The sequence below is a fragment of the Maylandia zebra genome, linkage group LG1, assembly GCF_041146795.1.
Source record: "Maylandia zebra isolate NMK-2024a linkage group LG1, Mzebra_GT3a, whole genome shotgun sequence".
NCBI classification, from domain to species: domain Eukaryota; kingdom Metazoa; phylum Chordata; class Actinopteri; order Cichliformes; family Cichlidae; genus Maylandia; species Maylandia zebra.
Genome location: NC_135167.1, coordinates 14,647,454 through 14,675,269, shown reverse-complemented (window position 1 = coordinate 14,675,269; position 27,816 = coordinate 14,647,454). Strand labels below are relative to the sequence as shown.

Sequence of the window (27,816 nt, the reverse complement as noted above, 5' to 3'; positions counted from 1 at the left end):
GGGCGACTGGAGGCTTTCTTCTCCTCATACTAACTCTACAGCAAATGTGTGTGCAACTCCTTTTCTACATGTCCCCATTCTGCCCATTTTGCCAGTGCGTGTAGGTTTACATGTGCACTTGTGTGTATGTGTCAGTGTTCTTGTATTTAGCCTATGTCCCACTTATTGCGTTTCCAGTGTGTGTGCTTATGCTAGGCTTGCGTGCCTGAAAAAGTCAGCGTGTGTGTGTGCACAACTATTTTGGCAGTCAGGGCAATTGCCCCCACATCTCCTACCACAAAGAGAATATTGATATTAAGTGGTCTAACTGTGCCACCCAGCAAGAGAGAAGGGGGATGGCAATCAGCCTTCCATGGTGGGCAACTTGAGTGAATTGCTTGGCATTTTGTGTGTCAGTTGTGATGGAGGAACAGGGAAAGGAAAGTAGAATAGCCCACAAATCTGCCTTGGGGGAGAGGACAGCCTATTAAGACATGGAAAGATGTGGAAGAATGAGTAGGGTGGGGAAAAGAGGATACAACCATTGCAGTGAATCTGCTTCCTGCATTGTTTTATTTATTTTAGTCTATAGTGGAAGGATGATGAAGCAAGAATAAAGTCACACTATTAAGAAAACAGGTACCTACCTTTAAAAAAAAACAAACACGAAAAACAAAGTAAATGTACAATGCACCTCCATTGAAATCTGCAGTATACCAGCATATAGTCTTATCCATTACATATCCCAGTTAGCTAAGTTATTGAGATATCACAAATAAACTAACAGTTGCAGTCCAATACTTTAGAAAAGCAGATTATTTAAACTACTGCCATGTTTCTGCCCAAGTAAATTTGCTGGGAAATATGCAATTTAATGCATACAAACATATCATCCACGAGTGAGCAAGCACTCTGTGCAACAGACTGCTGTCTGCAGCTGCTGGAAAAATGCTGACGTCATTTAAAAATCTAAAGAGTTTGTGGTGTCCTTTTTTAATCTATTTTTTCTATATATATATTTTATATGTTTCCTTTCATTTTGTTTTTATATCCTTAAATGGCAGCTATATGTCAATCCTTAGTAGCACACCTACTGGAAAACAAATTTGTGAAAACTCTGGCATTACCACCATTTCCGAATGGATTCTAAAATGCAGTCCGACCTTAGATAACTGAGCCACAATTACAGAAAACATAATGTGACAAACTCATTTAACAGCCACTCACACAGGGACAAAGACACACACAGTACAAGATACAAAAACAAAATGTTCCCTGTAGCTGCTTCACAGACAACAAGCAAGAGGAATTTTGAATCATTCCTCCCCCACAAAACTGTTTTAGTTCATCATGTCTCAATTAAGCTGCACTATTTAGGTCATCCAGCAGCATCGTAATTGGTTTTAGGTCATTGCTTTAGCCTGGGTAGAAAAGATAATATTAATTATCTTTGTCAATCATTGTGTCGATTTAGTTGTGTACTTTGAATAATTGTTTTTTTTGCATCACACAATCTCTCCTAAGCTTCATACACTGTCATACACATCATACACTGGTGCCCTGACTCTCCCCTGTAAAACGTCTGGATACAATTTTAAATTGCTGTTCCTTTAGACTCTGACCTTGACACTCCTTTCATAATGCTTCACTGTCAGCAGGAGGTGTTGTTCATAATGTGCATTGGATTTTTTCCTCCAAGCACAGCACTGCGCATTTCAGTTCTACTTCTTTGGTTTGCTTTGTGGGATAGCAGTCATTTCCTTTATGCTGTCTTTCCATTAAAATCAATCCCATTATTCAGTGTCTTTTCTTATAGACAACAGGAACAAAGGTTTCTGTAGATGTCAATGCAGGTGTTTTTCTGTCACCTTAGGGTAACCTCATTTGGAAGCAACGCTCCTGCAGTTTGCTATTTGCAGTTTGTCCTTTGCTAGGGTTTATTAACATCCAGGTATTTAAAAATATTTCCTGATATTTTCTTTTTTTTTTTTTTAATTGTTATGTAACCTCACAATGCTGCTTCTTTAAACGTTGTGATCAAGACACCCTTTTTATGAAAAGAGCAGATACATTTAAGTATTGACTTTCTTTCCAGCCCTCAATGTGAGGGAAAAAACAAACAAACAAACAAAAAAAACCAAACCAAAAACAGGAAATTAATGTTTATGTACTTGATTTTCAATTAACTTTGATTAACTAAAGTAATAAAACAATTTCAGACTGTGTCTTCTATATTTGTGAATTACATGAAGATCAGATCACACTTGAACACTTGTGAATTATAACTGGAGATGTACAAAAACATTTTATGCTCAGTCCCTAAAGGTTTTTAAAAAAAACCTGACACAGCAGTCACTAGATGAATTTAAAATATTGTAATGAATAATCAAGGCTAATGTAGGTTATAAAAAATTACTGTGTCCAGTAAAGAACATAGTTGAACAAAGCGTATAGCTTAAAAAAAGTCTACAGTTATCAAATGGTCACCAAACATAATTCCAGAACCCCATCCATCATGCAATACTTCAATTTGACATCTCCCCCACACAGCTTTAAAATGGTATGAATGCTGGTTTGACCTCAGTCACAGAGTATCTGTATTTGTGAGAAACATTTTAACATTCACAAATTTGGCTTTCATCATAGCCCTTAGTGCAGCATGAGTGCCGCTGAACCAATGGCTGTGCATGGGAAACTTATGCTTTCTGAATTTGTGGCACCCCAACTGGTATAGTTTAAAGTCCCTAAAATCAAATATAACAATATTTTTAATTTAAACTGTACATTACAGTCTTAACAGTAAGAACAACATGCAGAATTTAGCCATCCATCAAAAACAGACAATGGTGGGGAAAATCAATTGAAAAAAAAAAAAAAATCACATGTGTGTGAGCAAGTGCTCAGGACAGGCAACTTTGAGTATTCACAAAGAAAAGAATGAGAACCAGAGTGGGTTTTTGAGCAAAGTAAGAAAAGAAAAAAGGCCCCTGACTGGTCCACCTCTTTTTCAATAGAGGGATTAAGTTTCTTTCTCTTTACTCCCTCTCTCAAAAGAAAGCCGGGGGAGGGAGAGGGAAAGAAATGAAAGGAGACTAAAAAAGCTTCGGAAAGAAAAAAGAAAGAAAGAAAAAGGAAAAACTGAGAGAAAGAAAGAGGCATGTGATAAACCTTCACCTAATGCAGGCAATACTTTTGGTAAACAGCAGATCGACAGCAAAAACTAATTTAAAGATGTAAGTGAAAGAAAAAAAAAGACAAAAGTGCAAAATCAAAAAGTAGGAAAAAATATAGGATTGAAGGGAAACTGGAATCTTTATAGCTGATCAAAGCACTTCCTTCCTCACGCTCACCAACCAATCATGTCCCTTGGGAAGGAAAAGGGGCTTACCTGGTGAATGCACGGCAAGAAAGTTCAATAAAATGGTGACAATGTGTTATATATACATTATATAAACTTCTGCCTTAGGCTACTGAAATATGAAGCTCATGGTCCATGGTCAAAAATTTAGAGCCATTACATATTTCCGTTTTTCTCATTTATTTTCCTTATGACACACTAACATGTCTTTTGTGAATGATACACAATCAGATGGTGAGCTGCTTTGTGCCCTTACATTTTTCAAATATCTTAACATTGTTCTACCACAATGTCAATAAAGCTGGCCTTACCACAACTCATTACAAACGAGTTAACACCCTTGCCGTCCAATATTCCCAACTGGCCATTCAACTAATTAAATTTGTTTTCGTTGCCCAACTCCCTTTTTTTCCTTACTCTTCCTCTCCCCCTCCAAAGCAGCCAAGAACAGTTAACTGGAAATAGGATTCATATCCAAATATGAACATTTGGTTTTTGAATCTCTAATATCTTTGAGTAGTCAGTTTAGCCAGTCTATGTGTGTGTGTGTATGTGGATTTTGTAGAAAATCCAGTTAGCCAACTTTGCAGAAACTCAGACACTTCGTCAACTGTTGAGGGAGGGGTAGAGGGAAAAGAAAAAAAAAGTGGAATGGGAAAAAGAGCGGCGGTTTCTCGGTGGATTAGGGAGTCAAATGGATTGGAAAGAGTGTTTAGAGTGTGAGAAGCCCAGACGAACACACGCACACTTCCTGAAACTGTCACCAGCTTTGTGTTGTGGTCAAATCAAGGTGACAGGCTGGTGAGCAAAAGCCTCCAATGAAATGGCTTCTGAACTGGCAAGTAATGCTTTTTTCTAACCCCTCCCCCCAAATACCCTATACTTTTATATAGGGTCTAATTTAACCTTCTGACATGCGTGACTAACAAATGCACAATAATTAATTTAGTTCTTAGCTTACACAAAGAGTTTTGTTTTTCCCCCCGCCCTCACCACAGAATAGTTATATTGGGATACATAATGCTCAATAACAAGCTTTTAGATATTAATCGTGATGGCAAAAAATTGGTTACACGGCTGTTAAACCCAGAAATATCTAATATTAATGCATTTTTACATTTAGTAATAAATTCTCTAAGAAACTTGTAGATTATATGTTTTACTAATGTGTCATTTTTATACGCACTTTCTCTATAAAGCCACCTCAATCTGCCTGTAAATTAACAGTACTAAAATGCTGATCTTTTGATGCACTGCTAGAAGATATGACTTCTTTCACCTCTGATGCACGAGAGGGAATTTAGAGAAGACAAATCAAGCTTTTGCCTACTAAACCTTAGCAAAGCCCATCTGGACACATCACCATCACACGCTCTGGATTTCTTTTCCTTCCTCTCTTCCAATCTCTGTCTCACACACAACTCACTCTCAAATGAGCCAGGCAGGCCCTGCAGCACAAATTGCTGTCAGACCACATCGGCTCTACTTCCATTAGCCATCTTAAACATAACATCCCTGCAACATCCCCACTCCACTAAGCTATGAGAACTAAATCGTGTATTTCTCTCCTGCTTACTGCGGGAACTAAAAAGCTCCTGTTTGCGTCAGCCTCTCTTCCTGCCACTTGATCCCTCCACATACTCAAGACTGTTAACAGCATTCTCCTTTAATGCTCCCATACATTAAAGCCAATCACACTGTCTCTCTTGCTCTATTGTGCAAGAGAAGTGCATTATTGCAGTTCACAGTCACGTAGACTACATACTCCCTCTCCTTGTATCAGCTCACCTCCTGTTTTCTTACTGACGCCTAGTTTTTCTCCACTTTTACCAGACAGAATTAATCCCATAGCTATCTGATAAAAATGTACGAGTGATTAATGCGTTCATAAAGAAATCCACACACACAGTCTCTCTGCGGCTAAGTCCCTGCTCCCTCTCTTCTTTCACATGCTTGTGAGAGACGCAGGCGTTGGCCATGAATAGATGAACTGCACACACTGTGATGCTCTCCTCCCTAATCTCTGAAAAGACAGTTAAAGAAGGGGCAGCGTTCTCTCACACCCTCTCCTCTTTTCATTCAGTTGTTCGTTTATCCATGTCTATCCGTCGTTCGCTCGGGAGGACCAGACAAAGCCGCAAATGGCATTCCCCTTCACGTTCACTTCCCCTCCTCCTCTCCTCCCATCTTCTTTCTCCCGTATTCATCTCTTATTTTTCTTGCCTCCCATTTACTCCCTGCAATTACGCTGACACGCACTTGTCCACCTCTACCTCTCCTTTTTTACTCTTCCAACATCAGCATTCATCGACTCCCCCACCCCCCTTCATTTTATGTTCAACAAAAACTATTTAACCAAACTATAAACATCCAATATCTCCTCTGTGTGAATAATCCAGTGGTGCACATTCCTTGATTTCTTTTCAATCAACCTGCTAACATTTTATTGTAATGTGCAGGAAAAGGCGCTAAATTATTTATGCCTTGCACAAGATATGTCGGCGCAATCAATGAACATGGATTTAAGCATTTTCTATCCACTTAAAACCTCAACAATCTTTAAATGTTATATTCATATTTATATTATAGCCATATATATATATATAAAATATATATATATGGCTGTTTCTGTATATTTATATTAACAGAAACAGTCATGTTTTGCTCAATTTCTTTATCCACAGCTTTTCCTACTGTAAACTTATAGCAAATTCCCATCTCACTTACAACAAATTAGATGAGACAAAACACAACACTGTCTCTTTCTGAACATGGTGAACAAATTTCTTGCAAGACAAACTGAGAAGAAGAAAAAGGAGTAGACACATCTTTCATATAATCAGCTGTTGGAAAGGGTTACTGGTATTACCTATGCTAAGAAGAGATCTATTAAATTATCTATGACAGTCTAAAATTACTTGAAATTACATCTTTCTTCAGTGATGTCTAGCAAAGGCAGACATGGCTGACTGGAGAAAGAGAAAATTATGGGTTGTCTTTGCCTTATGCATTATATTACCGGCAACTGCTGTTTCATTAGTGTGGGTGGAGAGACGCAGCTACACCATGTTTCTCAGTGATTACACTGCTCTGACTGTAAACATCACAGATTTTTAAGACTTCCGATGACTCGTCCAATCTTCAAAGACAAATAGCACTCCAGGGCAATTTGTATTGTTCAACCAAATGACTTAGCTACAAGTATGAATCTCCAATTTCCTCCGTTTTCCCTGTTATTTGCAGTCCTTCCCCTCAGTTTATTTTAGAGCATGCACTCATCTAATTTCCCTCTGCTCCCTTCCTCTGCCTGCCTGCCTGGCTCCCTCCATTCCTCCCTTTCCTTCTCTGCCTATTTAACTACCATGGCAACAGGTGATGTAGAGACTCTCACAGGACCATGTCTCATTGCAGATAATGCAAACACACGTTCACCCACACTCACATTGTGGCAGGACTCTTTCGATCGGCGAACCATCCAGAAAGTATAGCAACGCTCGCACGAGGAGCGACACAGAGAAAGTGTGAAAGTGAGAACAAAAGAAACTGAGAAGCGTAGGAGAGAGGGTCAAATGAAATGATAGAGATGTAGGTGGGGAGCCAAGAGTGTGACAATGGAGCTGAAGAAGATCACCCACACATGTCCTAACACCATCTAAGCCGCCTGTGCATCCATCTGCTACAACTTGCATCTATGTTTTGAGTATGAGAAAAAAATAAATTTCTAGCATCTGGATAATCTTTGATATTTTGCAGAACATATACATTTGAATAATATATTTATATAAGTGTATATATTTAAAACAATACATTTTCACGGTGGCACGGTGGTTAGCACTGTTGCCGCACAGCAAGAAGGTCCTGAGTTCAATTCCACCATCAGGCCGGGATCTTTCTGTGTGGAGTTTGCATGTTCTCCCCGTGTTTCCGTGGGTTCTCTCCGGGTACTCCGGCTTCCTCCCACAGTCCAAAGTAGGGCTGAACGATATATCGCATTTGCGATAATATCGCGACATGATCAAGTGCAATTTTCTAACCGCAAAGGCTGCGATTATACTCTGGACATGTCCAAATTCATGGGCTGCATCCTCCTGAGGCCGCATTTGTAGACCGATTACGTCACAGCGACGCGCCGAAGGCTGTCCAAATTACTACCATATCCCAGAATTCATAGCGCGGCCCAGCCAAACTCCAGTTTCCAGCAATGGCGGCCGCTACTAAGTTTTAAAATTACTCATACTAATCTTTCTGGGTCACAAAATAAACTTTTAACATATTTTCAGGCGAGAAAGTAGTTGTGTAAACATCAAATATCTGCTCGGTTTATCAAGATATCCCATATTTGCAAAAGTGCTTCGACGTTTTCAGAGGCGTCTGCTACCCACCAGCTCGACAGCTAGCCGGGAGCTCGAGGGTTACTGATGCGGCCGAGAACGGCACAACTCCCGGCACATCATTTTCAGATCACCGCGGAGTTTCGCTGCTCGCGTTAAACGTAATATATAAGTCACTTAGACAACCTAAAAATGTTATTGTTGGGCTTTTTTCAGTGTTTTGTTTGTTCGTGAGTAAATCGGTTTGGCTGAGATTAAAGTTATTAGATTAGATAAAATAAAACTTTATTAATCCCCCGGGTGGGTTCCTCCTTGGTTTTCACACAGCTGACTAAACGTCAAACAGAAAACTTATTAAACAGAAGTATGAGACAGTCGAGAATTTACACCAGTGTCTGGTTATATTTTAGATAGCAAGAAGCAGACGGCCGAGTTTATTAAACTACCACGCCAGAGGAAAAACCATTGTTTCTTTGTTCACTGCCTTCATTTGTTCTGTTTACTATTGTTTTCAGTGCATTTTTTTAATTAATTAAAAAAAAATGTACATGAGAACACCACATAGAAGCAGAAAAAACAATAATGATCACAGCACAGGTATATTGATTACAAGTGATACAGCAATGTAAAAGACGCTGACCTCTAAAAGATCCTGGAAAAATGAGAAGAAGGAGCGGAAGAGGGATTAACTTGGTATCAGATTGAGTGGAATTTTGAGGTTGAAAATACAGCAAACAGAAGCGAAGTGCAAGTTATTGCTTGTTAGCATTAGTATGTGATCTTAGAACATGCTTTTTTAAAAATTATTTTATACCATTCAGTTTTTAAAAAGTGCGCATAAAAAAAGGCTACAATTTTTTGTAGGTTGGTAGTTCTATAGGCAGCAATACACACAAGCGTACTTTTTATGACAAAACATGGTAGAATGTCTGAAAAGCAGTTCAGTTGTTCTTTATAGTTACAAAACTATTCAATAATCCTGTATATATTTTATGTATAAGAGAGCTATTTTTGAAGGATTGAGAGCTGAATGTGGCTCACATAAGTGCACAATTAGTAGCGCTAGAGCTTTTAATGCTGACCTGCAGTGAGCTGAAAACACTAGAGCTGCCTCGTGTTGAGTGGCTTTGCGTGAGAAAGGGATCAATGCTGGTGTGTTTGTGTATGTGTGTATGTTAGTGTGAAGCTGGGTTAAATATCTCTCGCTAGTTGCACACACACATTTCCACACACAGTTCTGTAGCTGGGTCATGCATTCAGATTAAGTCCATAAGACATGGATAACCTATATTAATGTGTTTCCAAGGGAAACATGTCAACTGAACTGATAGACCTCAGTACAGAACCCACACACAGAAATAGGATGATGTGCACTGAGGCATACATGCAGTGGAGGTGATGGATTAACAAACCATGCAAGTACCCCAAAGCTGATATTACATAATCATCTGGAAGGTCTGGAAGAAACAACAGATGGTTGTCATAAACATGGAAAGAAAGGGGGAGAAAGATGGATTTAAGGGGAAAAATGATTTTATATGTTTTAGCTTATTACAGATTACACCATTGCCTTTTTTATTTTTATTAAAAGGACAAAATCATTATAAAAATGTAAAACCTTATGGTAAAGGTGATAGAAGTCCTTTAAAAAGAGAATGATAATTGTTAGGCAATACGGTTTTCTTTTTTTTTTTCTTGCCTGATACTTTAAAACTTTTTCAGCTTCATTTTAAAACAGCATTATTGGTGTAACACACAGACAATGTTATTAGGTTAGGGAATTCAAACAATTATGGTTCTTATTTTCATTGCAAAAATCTGTTTTACTATATTTACAGCAGGGTACAGAGCAGCGTTTGAGAAACGGGAAAATCTCTCCAATCTCTCCTTAAATCTTTCTTTACAAAGCATTGTGAGGCATTGTGAGGGTGAATAAGCATAGTGGAAGCTATGTAGATGGGAACATTGTGCCAAAAAACAGGGCCAGGCAGTGCCTTTGTTCTGCACATAAATAAATGATTGCTTCATTTAGGCTGGTGGCTTCAATAGACTGTCAGAACAAGCAACATAATCAAGTGTTCAATTGAAACAAACAGGAACTTTTAAACTGAATGAGGACCTGTCTCTCTCTTGGGGAGTGAATAGGGTAATAAGCCTCTTCAAATGCTCTGAACATGCACACACTAACACACACGGCATAGCACAAACTCAACCAACCCATCACATGCTCACAAACGCACTTCTATAACAACTAATTCCCTCTTTCGTATTCACATATGCACAAAGTTTAAAAAACAAAACAAAAAAACAGCTCACACTTAAGCACAACAAGCCTCCAACTCACTAGATTTGGCATGCACACACACACTTTCTGTTGCAGGGACCTGGTAGCCCCAGTGTGGTCGTTCTTAAACAGAGCAGTCTTATTTTGAACGACAGGACCCCATGGTGAGAGAAACACAAACAGCGGAGACAGTAGAGTCTAAAGTCTTTACACAACCCGTCACTCTGTCAGAATTTCCCTCCATTTAGTTTCTGACATTCTCTTTCTGCTCTACTGCCCCACATATTTTCTTCTTTAACCCTTTATCCCTTTCTTCTACCTCCAGTTCTTTTGGTGACCTCAACGGATTAAACTACCTCTGCAGCACACATGCGCCCAAATGTTTGCTCACCACATCTGAGTTTAGGGTATCATGATAAAGGTGTAAAATGGGAATTTAACCCCACATGGATGCATGTATATAAGCATTAGATCATTTCAAACTGGCTGCCCTCCTGAACTAGGTTATAAAACAAAGGTGTTGTTGTGGTGTAGGAAAAGCTCTTAAGCATCTTTTCGTAATAATTAAGTATGCAAAGACCTGCTTGTCACTTCATCATATTCACACTATTGTTGCCTTTGAGCTTACAACTGACCTCATGCTTGAATATATGTTTTACAGATTACACAGAATATATTAACAACCCAAACTCCAGTCAAATAGTAGTTGTTGGACATTTTTTAAATACCTGTCTAAATAAGCTGGATTCAGCAGTGGATTAAAAGGAATTCAGTGCTTAGCAACGAGTTTAGGAAAACTATTCAGCCTCTCTCTCTTCTCAGTCTGAATGCTGCATAACCCTGAGGAGTGAAAAAAGAAAAACCCAAAAACGCTCCACCAGCTTTTATCGGTAATACGTTTAAGATGTCAGCACTAGTTCATAAATGTCATTTGCTGTAGCAAAGAAAAGTGACTTCTGGTCAGTTGCATACTAAGAAGAGTAATAAAACTGAAGTAAATAAAAACAAGTTCTCTGCCTAAAAGTGATTTCTCCAAAATGCATGATTTTGTGGTGTAAGCCTACTAAACGACCAATATAATTTTGGTTTAGATGCACTATGCTATACTGTAGAGTAAAACAAGGCTTTCTTTAAATCTCTCTTAAAATTAAATATATCGAATGATATTGCATGAGCTTTACTAACTTAAAAGTGATTCTATACAACAGGAACAAAAAAGAAAATTAGATGATGTAAGTAGGAGGATAAGAAAACAACAAAACAATAAAACAAATACAATATCACAGAATAAAACAGGGCAGACAGGGGTCATTTATAATAAATCAAATAGCAATCAATATCAATTTTATTGATATAGCAACAAATTACAATAGTAGTCGCCTCAAGGTGCTTTATTTTGAAAAGGTAAAGACCCTACAATAATAGGACAGAATTAAAAGTTAAATAGGTATAGTAGGTAAGAGGCGATAAAGATTTTCTATTGTTGTGGCACTGGAGCTGAAACTGATGTTAGATTAAGTGTTCAGTGTGCAGAAGGTCTACATTATCCATTAATTATCCATAGCCATTCACCACAGCCACGGCCATTTGATGACCTCTGTGTCAGACAGTGTGTTGATTCATGCAGCATCAGCAATGACAAGTTCCCCCAGTGAGTTAACATGGATGTTTTCCAACAGCTAGTAATTCAATATTCAGACCTCAGAAACGCAAATTCTTAGTAACATCTCTGTGATTACACTGAATTTCAGTGGCAACTAGAGCAATTACTCCACATTTATTTTTACCACTCAGAATAATGTTCTATGTCACCCAAAAAATCCCGAAGCCAGGTACAGTCACACTCTGGTCTGGCAATTTGTGAGTGTGGCAACATGAAGCACAGTCAGCTGCACGCACTCTGCTCCTTCTTCTCACCGTGCAATTACTGACCATGTTATAAAATAACAAAAATGCCGGACTGAGTGTTTTGACATTTCTTGTTTTAACTTTACATTTAGTAAAAAAAAAAGAATCATTTTGATATTGAAAACTGCTGATAGACGTGAATGACCTCTGACCTAAATTCCATCAAAATTAAATGCAAAACTAATAACTTGAAGGGTAACTCTCTGATCAAGCATCAGAGAGACATCTGAGCTCTGACGGCCTCAGGCACAGCAGTTGTATTATGAGGCATAGTTATTTATTTATATATATAACAAAAGATCTGTTTCATGGCCAGCTCAGTTTTCTTTAGCTGCAACCAAACATCCTCTCTGTCATGCCACCTTTCTTTACATCCACAGCAGATATACTATATACAAATCAACATAAAGTCTGTAGAAATAATATAGTTTTAACCCACTTTGCAGTGTCATAGTTTCCATGTCTGAAAGTAAGGAGGATGTGCTTGGGTAAACGAGAAGACATCCATGGGCCGCCCAATCTGTTATGACCACGCAGACTTGTCAATGCAGAAATGCACTAAAATTCCCCAACAATTTATGTCTCCTCCGAGTGTGCATAAAAACAGTTATGAAAACAACTATTAATCTGTGGTGTCCACAGCTGTCCCCCTGTATGTCCACAAGCAAATATAATCCCAGCCTTGTAAGGGGATCTGGTGGGTCTGTTATGGGATGGTTCCACTTGTCCCCTCAATGTGAAGGTTCGCTGGAAAGCAAAATGTTTTTCTAACTGATCACTTTCATTTAATAATGAAACATTTCTATAATGGTGGAAGTAGTCTCTTGCAGGTTATCAATGCCCCCTACATAGAGACAGAGTGTCAAAAAAGCCTTAATATGTAAAGCCAGAATTTGAACTGCCCTTCATAGTCACTACTGCTCAACCCAGTTAAAAACCTAAGGATGGTCGGGTAGTGACTTCATCACTGGTGCAATGAAGCAGCTCGGGCAGCAAATGGTAACCCAACACCTTACTAAGATTGCAGATGTTGTTTTTTCCTGTAATTTATAACGTGTCTGTAATTTTAGGGAGACTTTTTCAGGAAATAAATCTCCACTTTTAAGGAAAACCCCAGATTAAGTTAGAGCCATGTTATCAGTTTCCATCTCTTAGTGATGATACTCAATCCCTGTGATGTCATATGTCTGAACTGTGTCTAACATGCACAGACCTCAAGTACCACGTCGTCTGGGAGCCCTATCATGCTGCGGCAGATGGACAGTATAGATTGGATTCCTAAGTGACAATGCAGACACAAAAGCATGGAAACATGTGAGCGCATGCAACAACACTCCCAATGAAATATTTTCATTTGTTACCCAAGCACCCTTTTCCCATTTTAAAATTCATCTCCTTACTCTTAAAAAAACCCTCCTTATATTCTGACTTTCCCATCAAGTTTGATCATGTTTAATTGACTATTGTGGCAGATGGGATGGCCGACGGTCTGTGGGACTCAATGTCATCATTGTGGAACTGAGCGAGAGATTAGCAGTTAGTTAGCACTAGTGAGAGATGACAGCTGGCGCGGTTAACCTCCCCTCTTTCTGCCTCTCTCTCTCCCCCTCTCTCACACACACTCAAACAGGAAATGCTGGAGTTGAATCAGCCCTTAGCCAGGCTCAGCAATTATACACAACAAACATACTGATCAGTACTTAGAGCTTGTCAATGAAGCGCTAAATAAATGTGTCCTGGATTTATCATGAACACATTCTGGGAAGATCCTTTTACGGCTCTGCTTTTAACTTAAAAAGGAAGGAAAAGGTTATATTTTCAGCGTCAATCAAGTCTCCAGACTCTCCGAATGTACAACAGAGGATCATTTCAAATACAAAAATGTCTCTAAAATCCAGCTCTGTGACTCAGAGAAGCTTGACTGACAACAGACAGGATCATAACATGACAGCTCACTGCTTGTCTGCTTTGCAAGAAAGCCAAGACACGAAAGCTTTGCCACTGAGGCAGAGAAAACATTCATCATGTGATTTGACCCGAAAAAATGACTACAACAGCTGCTTAGAATGGCTCCAGTTTCATTAAGGCATCTGAAGTGCTTCACGCAGCTTTGGCAGCAGTTGTTTATTTTACATTTTGTTACAAGAAAAAAAAAATCCCAAATGGACACACACCTGATGATGCTTCTTAATGAATCACTTCTACTTGTCCAGTTATTAAATAATTTCTGAACTCTTGCAAAAGCCTGAAACCAGAACTAGTTCTGGTCGTCTAATCTTTGTTAAAATGTACTGATGCTATGCAGGAAGGAAAATGCCAAATTAGGCAGATACTTGAGCCTTAAAACCTCTTCAAGTGCCAAAAAAGACCCCCAGTTTTCTCTTTGGTCTTTGCAGTTTGTTTGCCAGAAGGATTACACAAAAGCTACAAAGTTACATTTCACAAAACTACTTGGAGTGGTGAAGCATAGGCAAAAGAAAGAGAAACCCAATAAATTTGGTGTAAAGCTGGAAAATGGTAAACTGGCCCAGGGATTCTCTCTTTAAGCATCCTTTTAGTATAAATATAATTATGCAGACAAAGAACATTCATGTGTTTACCCCACTGTTTTGCTGCTGGTGAACAGCTGCTGAGAGCAGAAAGTTCAACTAATAATGCTATAACACAAATGGCAGGGTAATTTAATCATCCCAGTAAGGGTTTTCTTGGAAAAGAGAAAAGCTGTAGTGGCTGTAAGGTATGTGGGCACTCAAGAATCTGCAGAAATTGTGTTTATTACTTCAAATTTTAAGAATTTCATAGAGTCTGTAAAATGACTTAATGTGCCAACACGTTATAGCTTTCAAATAAGGATGCCAGCATTGGAACAATAGGAACATTTGAGGAGTGGAAATGCAACACAAAATTCACCATCAAGTTCTGGTACTCCAGTTTTATATATCACGATACTAGACTAACCAAAGCACACAATCAAAAATTGTAATCACTACCAAATAAAGTACAAATGCAATTTCAAGATGGCTCACAAACTGAGCACTAACACACACTAAAACACCAGCATATGCATATATATCCCTGTGAGCACACACGTTTGTATTATGCAGCCAGTGTCCAACGAGATATTATTAAATTACCTCCAGGGATCCCACCAGGACTACCATGCCTGGTCACAGCAGACCAGAGAAGGGAAGCTAACAGGGCTCATGTTGCTACTCAACCATCTTCAGAAAGCTGTCTCTTCCATGACTGCAGGGAGACTGAGGGTGTCAGTTACTTGGCTCCTTCATCTGGGTCAAATCAAGTTCAACAACAGACGCTTCTCACAATCTTTAACACAGCATGTTTTGACATGATGCTTGGGAGTTGACTTGATATAAACAGTTGCATGCTCCTTAATGTGCTGAATGAATCCTATGACTGTAGGAGTATTAGAATCCATTCAAAACACATTTCTGTCAATCCAGAATAAAGCTGTTTTTCCTAATCCCCTTATTCTTTTAAAGAGAAATAACAAGCGTATGACAGCAGCGAGTCACAACATATCCTGACATAAAATACACCAGAAATCCCTTTCTTTGATCTAATATTAAGAGGGCAAAACAGAGAATTTGGGCTTGCGCTTTTGCCTGACATTCATCTTGTTTTGACATGGGAAAATATTAACTAAACATGAACTAAAAATAAAAATCCCCAAAGATTAAACATGCAAAAAGCACAGCCAGCATAGGCCTTCTTCAAATTCATCTGCTTTTCAACAGGGGTAATTTAATACGCCAACTATGAACAGCTGGAGGCAGATTTAATTCAACTGATTGTATGCATTACTGTTCCATGTTTTTAAACCACAGACCACCAGTTGCAAGGCAGCCAAAACATGGGTAAAAGTATGCCAAACAGCACGTGTAATGGGATTTCATTCTACAGCCCTGGAAATTTGTAAAAACCCCAAACCGACCAAAGGACTGCAGAGTATAACGACTTGGCCTGAATTTTCCCCTAAAAGAGACTTGAACATGTCTATAAGGATTTTACCTTTTTGTTTGCAGTAAATTATCCTTTTCATCATTCCTCTTTTTAACAGGGAATTACTAAGCAGCACTAAAGTAATTTAATATACCCAAACAAGTCCACATCCCAAGTACAGTGGTATATGTTGCCTGTGGTACTAAAAAAAAATAGTTGCTACAAGCAAGTAATTGTGTAGTCACCAAGAAACACCTTTCTTGCTCTTCGGGAGTAACAAAAGAGTAGGAAAGGGAGGTAACACGATACAGATGGATAGTGTGAGTCTACTATTGCTCTCAGACAGTGTGTAACACAGTACTCTTTGCCACTCTATTGCTTAAAACCGATGCCCTTAAACAAAGAAGTATTTCTTTGGAAATAAATTCCATAACCACCATATTGAAATATATTTTATTGCTGCTAATTATGCCTGTATGATGTAAGGAAAACTTTGTAATGGTGACATGATTCTCATTATATATAGTGTGCATATTAGCTGACCAGTTTGTATGTCTAACTGATCCCAAACATTGAAAAGCCTATAACAAGTGAATTAAAAAAATTAATTAAAAAATAAATAAATAAATAATTTTTTATATATATATGAAAGAAAAATGTGAATGCATGGAGCGTGTGAATGAAAATTACTGCTCTTATTCACTGCATTTTAGACTGCATTTTGCGAGGTGTTTATTGAGAATGTTTATACTGACAGGACAATGAAAATAAGCTGTATTGGTTAGCAGTACAGCGGATCAGATAGCACCTTTTGTCTCTCAGCTACTACTCAGAGTGCCTGTGTGACAATGCAATATGCATTCATCATCTGTCTCTACGTGGAATGGCTTTCAGTACTGTCCAGAGTACCTGTGTGTTACTGTAGCTGGATGATAAAGGAAATAGGTAAATTGCACAACTGTTTTTGGTTCACAATTTGGGTAGAGTTGTGTTTGCAAATAATGCACAATTTTCCTTTATACTTTGATTAAGGAAATAAAAATCATTAAATTGCCTGGGAACACCTCGGGGTTCCCCAAGAGGAACTGGAAACATTGATTGTGACAGGAACATCTGCACAGATCATTTAGCCTGCAGCCATCTGACTCCAGATAAACAGTGAAACATGGAAGATAGATGGATGAATAAATAAACTGCCCAAGTTGGTTTGTTTCACTGACCATACAAAAATACCTTTACTTGACAATGATGCTCGTTATACTGTGTGTGAAATCCTTTTGTCCTGAGCCTGACATCACACCACAGTGTGAAACTACCAGCTGTTGCTTTGTAGCCATTTAGCATTTTACACCTTGTCAACAAGACCTGTGCTACATGTTAGGACAATCTATACCAAAAAAAAAAAAGCAAACCCCCCCCCAAAAACAAAACAAAACAAAACAAAACAAAACAAAAAAAAATCATGTAATCTCAAATCTCTAATTTACTGCATCAGATAACCAATTTCCCTGTGTATTGTGACACAAATGAAGGACTCTCACACACAGACACACACATATATAAGCATACCTCCATTGCTAGTGCAGCAGTCTGCTGGTCATAGTGGTTCAGAAGATTGGGCATGAATGTTGTGTTGTAAGGCAGATCCTGGCACATTCTCAGTCTGATGGGCTCACAGGTAAACTCACTGTGGCTCTCGATGGACTCCACATGAATGGCATAGGCAGGTGTAACCAGGGAGAAGACCAGCAGGAAGACAGGCATGAAGAAATAATGGATTGGAAACCTTAGTATGCAATCAGTCGTTGCAGTTTTTGGAAAGGTGTTTCTTACATATCCTCTTCCAAGAGGTGTTTGCATCTTAAATGTAGACATTTCTCCACAGCATCTCAGAGCAATGATATTATAATGCAGTAAACCATTACACAGGCAATCTGTGAAGGAAATAGGTCCATTTTTTGTCCCAGTAGTGGTGCTAAAGCAATAGATCCACATTAGAGAACGAAAAATCCACAAAATGGGTACGCTCCCGTATGGTGCTGCTCTTTCTCACAGTCTTCACATTTGCCGGCAACTGTTGTATGTGCTCTTCTGGGTCTGAACTGTCACTTAAAAATCATTATATGATTTTCCTCCACCTCCTGATGGTTCCATTGTCAAAAACAAATCCCACCTCCAAACGGAGAGTATGTCCCACTCTCAGCCTTCTGCTGGAGGTCTCTTTTATTCTTCTTTCGCCCTTGAAAATGTTCAGCTTCTTAATTCATTTCCAGACACATTTCAAAGAACAAACCAACCCTTTCTATGACAAATAACATGGAATTGTTTTGTTGTTGTTTTTTAATTCATTAGCCAGAGAAAATTTTGTTATTTCAAAAATAAATTGCCACACTGGTTTAGATCCATCAAGCAGGTCCTGCAGAATAAAAATAAAGATTTTAATTAAAATCTGGTATTGTCCCTCACCAGCCACACCCTACTCTATACAAGCGTCGAGGTTTAAATATCTCATAAAATCCACTAATATGTGCAGGATTGTTGTGTTTTCCTGACACAATGAGTGATAGTATAATTTAGAGATAGTGTCTTGGCTTGTCTCTGTGTTTTTAGTGATTTTCGTCTATGAGTGTTCTGTCAGTGTGTTTACGCTGCAGACAACTGAAAACACGTTCAAAGCAAACCTCGGTAGTTACTCTCGTTCAAAGCCGCTAATGCGAACGTTACACCTGCAGAACATCTGACACTCCCCCCGCCCCCACTGCAGTGTTTGTGAGAGGTTGGCCGGGCAACAGTAACGCACACCTGCGATGTTTCACACGCGCACACAGTAAACTTCAGACACGCATCATTCAAATAAAGCAGAACCCAGCATCGCGCCTTTTAATTCGCACGTGCGTGAATTGCTCCCAGTCGGTCGTTAGGCACGAGCTAACTTGCTTCAACGCTCATAGCTAGCTAGCGTTATCGCTATTAAATTGGTAACTACTTCAAGCGAACACCTGTGTAACCGTGGGGCACTGCCCTTAACGTTAGCTTCCTTCTCCTCCACGCCGGGTGGAAAAGCTGGCTGTTTTTAAGGGGGGAACAAATCTTTAAAGGTGGGCTTCAGTGCGGCATCTTCGCCGCGTTAAGGCAAAGCGCTCACACGGTGGTGACACGCCAGGATCACAGCTTATCAATCCGTTTGTCACCGCAGTGTCTTCAGCCCAGCAGCAGCAGTAGGGCGCTTCCTCTAATTAACGCATTTTCCTTGAAGTCTGCCTGCCTTGCTCGTGAACACTCAATTATGAGTCGGCAGCACAGTTACGGTCTAACATCACAGTAATAAATGATTTACCTTGTGTGTAAAACACCGAGCGGTCCTCTGCTCCACCGGCTCCGTTCACTGCAGCAGCTCGTTTGTTTCCCTGTTTGCAGCTGGTTTGACTGCGGCGCGCAGTCGACATGTCGGGACCGCGGATTCGACGTGACCGCGCAAAGACTCGACTAAATTGGCCCCACAGGAGGCTGTGCGTGTGGGCTTTCTGCAGATGTAGAACTAAATGGTACAAAACACCTCATGAAGACAGTATGCTAAGTTTAGAAACAAAATGCATTGAAATTTAAAAAAAAAATCTGAATTGTAATGAGTTTTTTTTTTAAACTGTTGTATTCGCCACAATTCAAACATGAAGCTAACAAACAACAAAGATTATTACTCTTCGTGTTAATCTCGTGGTTTCATATAAGCCTATGTGTCCGGTGTGACACACGCAGATTTGTTTTGATTGTATCAGTCAACACGGTGTCAATATTTATCCCCGATAGCCTCAGGATTAGTGAGCTATGATTCCCTTCCACACAATTGAACATGCCAGTAGATTAACCGTTTCATGGTTGATCTGATCTGATCCCCTCTGTTGTTGAGTCAGTGTGTGCAGCTTAGACTGCTGGCCCACATTCTGGCTTTCAGCTCCTAATATAACACTACTTAACATATAACCAGAGTACTCTAAATGCACAAAGACAGTCCAAGCACACAGCTTTAAGTCCACATTATGTTTAATTGATACAGAATAAAGTATGTGTGTGAAATGCATGGGCTTAAAAAAATTCTGGACACTACTTAAAATGATTACTGCTTACTTCAAATGTATGACCACCAATAAAAAGTTTACTTTTTAAAAAAAGCATACTCAATTTAATCTCACTACAGTTTTAGTTTAAAATCTCTTTGAAACATGTTTTCTCAGAATTTAAGCAAAAAGCTGACAAATAATAATGTAATTAGAAAAAGAATATATAAAAACACTTTATAATGCATATTAAATACAATACAACCACACCAATGGCATGTTCAGCAAGCAAATAGGGTTCTCCATCCCAAGATGCTCATTTCAGTTACCTTTACAATTATCTTTCAATACAACAAATTTCCAATCTACATAACATCTTCATCATAGGTTTCCAATTTGCATAAACAGCAAGACTTCATTTTCTGTGGTCCGCTGAAGGCATCTTAAATGCAGCACAGTGGATTAATTCATCTGTACAAACAGTAAAACACTAAATATATTGCGAAAAGCTATATGTCTCTGAAATAAGCATACATGCTAAAACATACTTGAGTTAATCTAAAAACATTGTTGCTGGTTTTTCCTTCATGAACAAAGGTTTCATCGTATTGGCACACTTAAAACCCAAACAGTCAAGTAGGGGTACAGGACTGAAATCATTCTTTATATCTTACTTTGTACCTGTATATATTGTCTCTTACATTGGCATGAACGCTGAATCCTATCAGTCAATAGGGGGTTTTTTTTGTGATGTGTTCACTAAATTAACATTAATTAGGCACACAAAGTGGAGCTGTGAGCAGCCAACTGTAGTAAACTCATTCCATTCCTGCACTACATTACTGGAGTAACACTACCCTAAATGACTGTAGAAGAAATAGTTCAGTCTGTGCAGAGATGCAGTCATGCTTTTTGGGATTTAGCCTTCTTAGATGTGCTTGCTACTTGTTGTTTAGTTACAGTTCGGAATTCGCACGCTCTCCAATCAGGTGTCGGCTGTGAGGAGAGCACTGGGCCTCTTCCTCCAACTAGAACAGAGAATGACACAAAAGACGAGGCATGATGAGACGAGTATGAGCGGTTTTGGTTTTTGCAATATGACAGAGTGAGCGCGGATGTCTACAGGTAGCCTTTATTTAAAGGATGGCTGAGTGAGAAGGAGTAACAATGAATAACTTCTGTGTCAGACTTAGACCAAGTATGTGTGTGTATGTTTGAGTCACACAACAAAGTTATACCCCTCAAGCATATTCATCTGGCCCACACAAAGATACACACCTGCTCTTTGATGTAGTTGTTCTTGCAGGGTGGCAGCCCCCTGAGAGCCAGTCCCACCATGAAGCACCACACTGACAGTCCCACTTCAACTGCCGAAAACACTGCACAGGGGATCCACAGAGCCAGGGTGGTGTCCTGAGAGATGGGAGGTGGTGGAAAGGAGAAAATGTGAGATAAATGTTGATCCTTTCTCATGTCATGCTTTAAAAAATAAAATAAAATCATGTTTTACACTGAGGGAAGGGGACTTCAAACTCACATAGATCCTTGTAGTATCAAATGGACATCGGACACCAATAGGTGACCGAGCATTGATGGGCACCTGTGTGTCACTGCAACCGACCATCAAACCCTTCCCATCGTGGGCAATTGTGACACCAATGGCAAAGAGAAGTCCGACACAACATGCTGCTGAGAGCAAAGCATTCAGGATTGATGCAGTCAGGAGGCCTATTTGCTGAAAATAGATAGTACAAAGAAATTACATATATGAGGGGATGTGCAAAGTGTCAGTGACTGAAGTGATCATATTGGTAGATGAAGTCAAATTAAATTCTTACCACTTTGAGCACATTAAGGTTCCTTGACACCACAATGGCAATAATCCCAGTTGCAATACTCTGTAACATTCAAATCATGAGATAAGATGAGATCAGTCTTTAAGCTTTGCACAGTACAGGGTTTATTAAGTTACCAGCAATTAAATGAATGCATTAAATCCTGTAGAAGAAGAACTTAAAATTTAAAACAAACAGGCTCTTTAACAGAAGTTAGGCCCATTATTGAAAAGTAAAAAATATCTGGTAACTTCTACTTCCTGTCTTACTTGTACACTCTTAAAATATGAAAGAAAACAAAGTTAATATCTTCTTATCCCCAACAAGTTTATGTGGTACATGACTGTAATTGTAATGAGGTCTGCCCCGAAGGGACAAGTAGCTGTTTTGAAGAACCGGCTCTCCTGTAATCAGCAAGTTCAGTCTTGATTGCTTAGAAACATACTCAACACTATCACTGAGGTAAAGTTAAAAAAGAAATAAAAATAAATCACCCGAGTGAGCTTTTGATGTTCTCATGCATCAAACAAGCGGAACTGCTGATATAAAAGTGATTGCAGATAGCTCTGTGTGATAAAAACTTTAAAGTAAAATGTTTTGATGAAGGCAGAAACTCCTGGAGGTTTAATGTCGCTTGGTTCACAACATGCTCATTTGAAGTGCCAAGTTGACTTTAAAACACAAAAAGAAAACCACTGACTCACCAGCAAGCCCGAGGTGACGGAGATGATGTTGGTCACGGTGTATTCAGTAGAAATTTGCTGGCTGGGTTTGGAAATGTGGCGGAGAATGCTGCCATGGACAATGGCGCCAAAGATGAAGTTTATATGGCCGATGATTATAAGGGCCAACCCCTTCCTCATCAGCCTCCTTGGCCCTTTGTCCTTATCTGAAAGTAAAACTTTCGATTACTAACTGGCACGTACAGAAACGTAACAGTGGGTGGTTTGATTGTTAATATAACTTATGGGAGATGAATCTACCTATTCCATACAAAAACAATAGACTTGTTATATCACATAGAAATGCTGTCCAGTCTTGGTTTTGCTAAAATTACAACCATCTCTAGAATAAAACCTACTGTGACACTCAGGCCTGGAGAAAGGCTTCCATCCTGGCTTCCTATACGTTTTAGAATTGATCTTTACAGTTATTTTAAAGCTTGCCTCAGTTTGGCCCCGGGTTACTTCCGCTGACCCCAGATTAGCATACTTGCAGATGACACTTTTGTCATCAGGGCCTCTTGTCTTTAGCCTACCTGAGGATATCAGGCTTGCAGAATCAGTGACTTCCTTTAAATTGCTTCTTAAAACTCATTCTAACAGACTTAATTTTACATGATTCTATTACATGTGAACTATTTTATTTTCTAGCTAGCAAATTCATTACTTCATGTATATATTCCTTTTGTTGTATGCGTGGCATTCAGATTAAACCTACCCTTTGAGTATTACTCGTCCACAGTTATGTCAGAGAACCTGCTTTTAACTGTAGTATATAAATTATTTACATTTTTTACAGCTTCACAATTAAAAAGATATTTATAAATAAATGACTTGGATAATATGCATACAAAGCCGATAAATCAGTTAGTTAATCAACCTGTCAGCTCTCTCTGGTGGACAAACTAAGTACTTTAATGTTTAATGTTAATGCGGTTTCTTTTGACAAAACAATCTGAGCTAAAACAGCTAACACTGGTGTGGCTGTGCAGCTCTTTGTGTCTCTCTTCACAATGTAATGTCTGTAAAGTCTCACCCATTTTTTAAACCCTTTTATCGACCCATTTACCTCTTCGTGAGTTTTATACACATGTGGTGAAAACTGCCCCCCCCCCCCCCCCCAACTAAAACATTTATTATTATTATTATACATTCTGTACGTCATAACGAGTAACAGCAAACACGGGTGAAACAAGAACTGTGAGCGACCACTGGGCCAGAGATTGGAGTTAGCGCGGACGAACGACGTGCTTCCTTTTACTCGATTACTTATTCGAGTTGCCATCACTTCTCTGATTGTTTAAAAAGCCAATTTCCACTATTAATAAGTTAAAATAAAGCAATAGAGAAACTGGTGGCTAATATATAGATTAGGCAAACTTTTACAAATGAATCCACACAGCAGCTGTAGGCCTGGTGGTCAGGTATATACCCGCAGGTAAGATGGAAAATAACATCGGGAGGAAGTCGTTACTATGCAGTCTACGGTGGTTTTTACAGCACCTGAATACAATCGCAGGCAAACTCACCAAAAGTGCACATCTCTCAGCAGGGAACGACGTTTTTCTGTGAATAATGTCCAGAGTTTTCGGGCTACAGTTCAACAGCACGATAGCAGAAACTCCAAACCACACGTATGCCCCTATAGTACTTCCTGTATGACGTCACCGATCTCACCTGTGTACAATCTGCACCTCTGTGGACGCGGAAGGGCGCAGCAGTCATTTCAGACTATTCATTGCATCTTTGTTGTGTGTAATTCTCACTAATGGTGTATCCGGCACAAAACTGTGAAACTCTGATTCGTAAACGACTCCAAAAACACAAAGTCATGATGCAGTTCACACATTTATTCGTAAGAACCAGTATTCTTTGAAATACAAAATGTAGGAATTTCAAAATATAACCAAAAGCTGGTATCATGGAGTAACTGGCTAAAGCTGCACACCCTGTACAATAACTTATTAACCAGTTTCATCACAAACTGGCTGGAAAGGTACAAAAGTAAGAGAGAACAGAGGTGCAGGGGAGAGAGAGTCAGTATAAAACTCAGGTGCATCACATTGGTTGTTTTTTTTTTTAAACCACTTCTACATGTGTTGCATTTACATTCTCCTGGCTGGCATGAGAACAACTCTTTGGAAAATACAACCTTGCCAGTTCACAAACACACATGTAGACAGTGGAAAATAATGGAATAGGACAGAACACTTATGTACAAAAGAAGGTGGGAGAAAAATAGTGACCTGAACTTGGTGAAAAAGACCACTGAAATCACTGGATTATCATCTCAACAGAGAGGTGTACAGCTTAAATATTATAGCTCAATAACCAGCATTGGATTAAATATCAGTCTGAAAGCGCAAACAACTTTTCATCGGATTGCTAGACTAGTTACAATACACTTAGAAGTATATTTTTAATAAAATACCAGCACAGCAGAAGTTATCGTACGCAACAGTTGTTTTTCTAGCAATTTTACTACCTGTTTAAGTTCCTAAATTGTTTGAGCTTTCAGACAGCAGTACCAGTAGTTCAAAAAGAGTTTTGTGCCACAATGTCACAAAAAGGCCACAATTAACTCCCTGGTCACAACACAGGTCTAAACAAGACCTGTATGATGTAAAAGGTGTTTACACAAGTGTCTGTGCTCAATGCAACAGGTCCGAGTTTTAGCAAAAATCACTGTTTAGCAAAGAAAACAACGGAAACACAACGGGTTGTGTATTGGCTGAGACTATCAGCGTGGTGTCTGTGCTGTTGCTGTAAACAAATAAAGAAAAACACATGCTATTTCGGATTAACATGTATAAAACACACAAAGAAAAGCCTGGGTCATCTCTCTACAAGATATGGCAGATGAGTTTAGTACACAAGTCTCTCTGAACGACTTAAGGGAAGAGTACCGTGTGCGAACCCAACAAGCAGCAAATGGTAAAACCAAACAACATAAAAACAATATGAAAGAAGGAATTACAGGCAAGAGCGCCTACAGTAAAGCAAACCCATAAAAAAATAAAAGAGAAATTCAGTAACACTGAGTTCACAGTATCTTAAAGTAACCAAGAGATCATCTTTCAGAGAAAGAGGGTAAGATGGCTTCTCAAAATGTGAAATGCACACACATTTTGTTGTGTACCAAAGGCCTTTTAAATTACATAGATTTTTTTTAAACTATCAAGTGAAATAAAGCAAGTGTCTGTTACCCAGTTTCAAACTATTCCACATATTTAACGCAACAGGCACTTGGTTGGTCTAACAAACACTGAAATTCAAAGAGGTGGGAATGCTCTATCATGTAACGAGGGGCCAAACGAGAAGAAACTGATGTAAGTTGTTTTCTAGATTTCCTTGGTGTGGAAAAGCATCCCTCCACCTCCCTCCAAGTCACAATTTTGCTGACTGTCAACAGGTGTTAGATTCTACTGTAAAACAGGAGCAAGAAAACCGTGTGACTCTTAAAGGCCAGAATGAGGTCTGATGAAGTTTTACACCATCTCCTCCCAGAACACAAACAGGTCAGGCAAATCATTATGTAAACACCCTGCCCTGAAATACAACTGTGAGGAAAGTGTAGCTTTCAATATAAAACTGCAACTAAGTGTGATAAACTTGATCAATGTTCCAGCACTGATTAAGTTTAGCTTGCAATTCGACATACCTAACTTAATAGCCAAATCATTCAAAAGGATCTGGCATGAACATATTGTAGGCGTGTATGTATTTGACTTTTAAAATAAAAACTTCAAATTACTACTGAAGGTTTGCGTGGAGTCATCTGGCTTTACTTTTAATATTTGGGAGCTTTTAGGAAATGTTATTCCCTGAAGTAAGAAAGCGCTTCTCCTTTGGTCACATCATCGCTTAAGGCTTCGTTAAAAAAATAAAATAAAAATGAAACAAGCAAACCAGGTAGTCACTGTGTTGAGTAACAAAAAAGAACATGTAACAAGGCTGAGAGCGATGGTCTGGTAAGCCATTGCTAGTGAGGAACTTGGTTGAATGATTCTTCTAGTTGAATGGCTACTGTGTTTTGGTCCACCTGCAGAGAACATAAAGACAATGACAACAACCCAGGATGTTATAATCACACATACATACAAATAAATAAATATATAACAGAAACTGTGTCAGGAAGTAAGAAATGTTGTCAAAAAAGTAAAAAAAAAAAATGTCTCCGTGTGGGAGAGTATATTAATAATGATCAGCTGCCACTTTCAAACACTGGAAATAACACACACACACACACACACACACACACACACACACACACACACACACACACACACACACACACACACACACACACACACACAATGATTTTTTTTTTTTTTAAACACAGGAAAAAAAAACCCACCTCACTGATTAAGCCCAGTTGCACCAACTCTACGGACAAGTCTTGAAAGTTCTCATCTGAAAGACATACCAATGTAGTTTGTAACAGTAATTCACAGTCACAACTTCAGCACACACACCCATGAAGCTAAAGCTAATAAAAGTGTTAAGTACCCCCACACACACACACCACATAAGATGAATTAAAAAAACAACAACTACTCTGGTTGCTCTTTGCACCACTAAAACATTTTTGTGGTATGGCTGTGCAAATTTTAAATGTTATAAGGCAACAAGCATCTAGTATTGAGGGGGCCGGAAGAGATTTATCAAATTAGAAGAAAAGGACAAAAGTGGTTCTGCCAGGTCAAAAACTGTTAAACCATGTTTGTCTCTTTTTGAAGTCTTAGTATCTCCCAACTCTTCTTTCTACAGCCATAAAAAACAAAAACAAATCTAATCTAGTTTTATCTAGTTTGTCAACATCTACTCCCGTTCTTTCTTTTTCACAGCAATATGCGACTATACACACTGTTTACCTAAAAACTGGCAGAAAAGGTGCTTACATAATTGCTAGGTTGCTCAGAATACATTAAGACATTGGTAAAATGTTCAGAACAAAGTATTATCACAAATTTTGTTGCCTACTTCCTTCCAAAACCACCTGTTTGGTTATAACCTAATGTTTTGAAACTTTTTCCATTATCGCTATAGTGGCTGCACTACTCTGTGCTTTGTGTGGTTTGTCATGGTCTGTCAATTTTTAATAACACAGCTGTCAATTTATAACTATACCAGGAATGTGGCTGGGACAACACAAGCTGCAGGAGGAGATAGAGGATCCAATAACTTTGACATTAACAAACACACCCATGGGCCCCAGCTACATGAAGAGGGGCTTGATATTCAAGTTCAGGGTGAGGCTTCCTCACTTGTTTGCTCCTTGTGGTCTGGTATTAAGTCATTTAACAAAATTAGCACCCATTTACCTTTAATGTAAACATGCTTTACTTGTATATATGTTGTAGCAGGATTTAACCATGCAA

At 38.9% G+C, this 27,816-nt stretch overlaps 3 protein-coding genes across 4 annotated transcripts in view; all 3 read right to left on the bottom strand.

Annotated features, from left to right (window-relative positions):
* The window catches only part of LOC101479845 (frizzled-3), a 33,937-nt gene extending 14,575 nt beyond the window's left edge, over positions 1-19,362 (bottom strand). Inside the window, exons 1-2 of one of the 2 annotated variants that reach the window (XM_012920239.3) lie at positions 19,161-19,362; positions 17,393-18,239 (exon numbers count right to left, since the gene is read on the bottom strand). In XM_012920239.3, the coding sequence (XP_012775693.1) occupies positions 17,393-17,818 (426 nt within the window). In that variant the 5' untranslated portion in view covers positions 17,819-18,239; positions 19,161-19,362. The remainder of the gene's footprint in view (positions 1-17,392; positions 18,240-19,160) is intronic. The other variant, XM_012920243.3, reaches the window with a different exon arrangement.
* Positions 19,363-19,846: 484 nt separating this feature from the next.
* On the bottom strand, positions 19,847-24,146 carry krtcap3 (keratinocyte associated protein 3). The gene is made up of 6 exons (XM_004539513.3): positions 23,965-24,146; positions 22,418-22,602; positions 21,717-21,776; positions 21,416-21,613; positions 21,157-21,291; positions 19,847-20,906 (listed from the first exon to the last, which is right to left on the bottom strand). Exons 1-6 carry the CDS (start codon positions 23,975-23,977, stop codon positions 20,835-20,837), a joined length of 663 nt encoding a protein of 220 aa, XP_004539570.1. The 5' UTR covers positions 23,978-24,146; the 3' UTR covers positions 19,847-20,834.
* Positions 24,147-24,270: 124 nt separating this feature from the next.
* Positions 24,271-27,816, bottom strand: part of LOC101480427 (nuclear receptor-binding protein) — an 11,802-nt gene continuing 8,256 nt past the window's right edge. Inside the window, exons 17-18 of the mRNA XM_004539514.3 lie at positions 26,793-26,848; positions 24,271-26,477 (exon numbers count right to left, since the gene is read on the bottom strand). Of these exons, the coding sequence (XP_004539571.1) occupies positions 26,418-26,477; positions 26,793-26,848 (116 nt within the window). The 3' untranslated portion in view covers positions 24,271-26,417. The remainder of the gene's footprint in view (positions 26,478-26,792; positions 26,849-27,816) is intronic.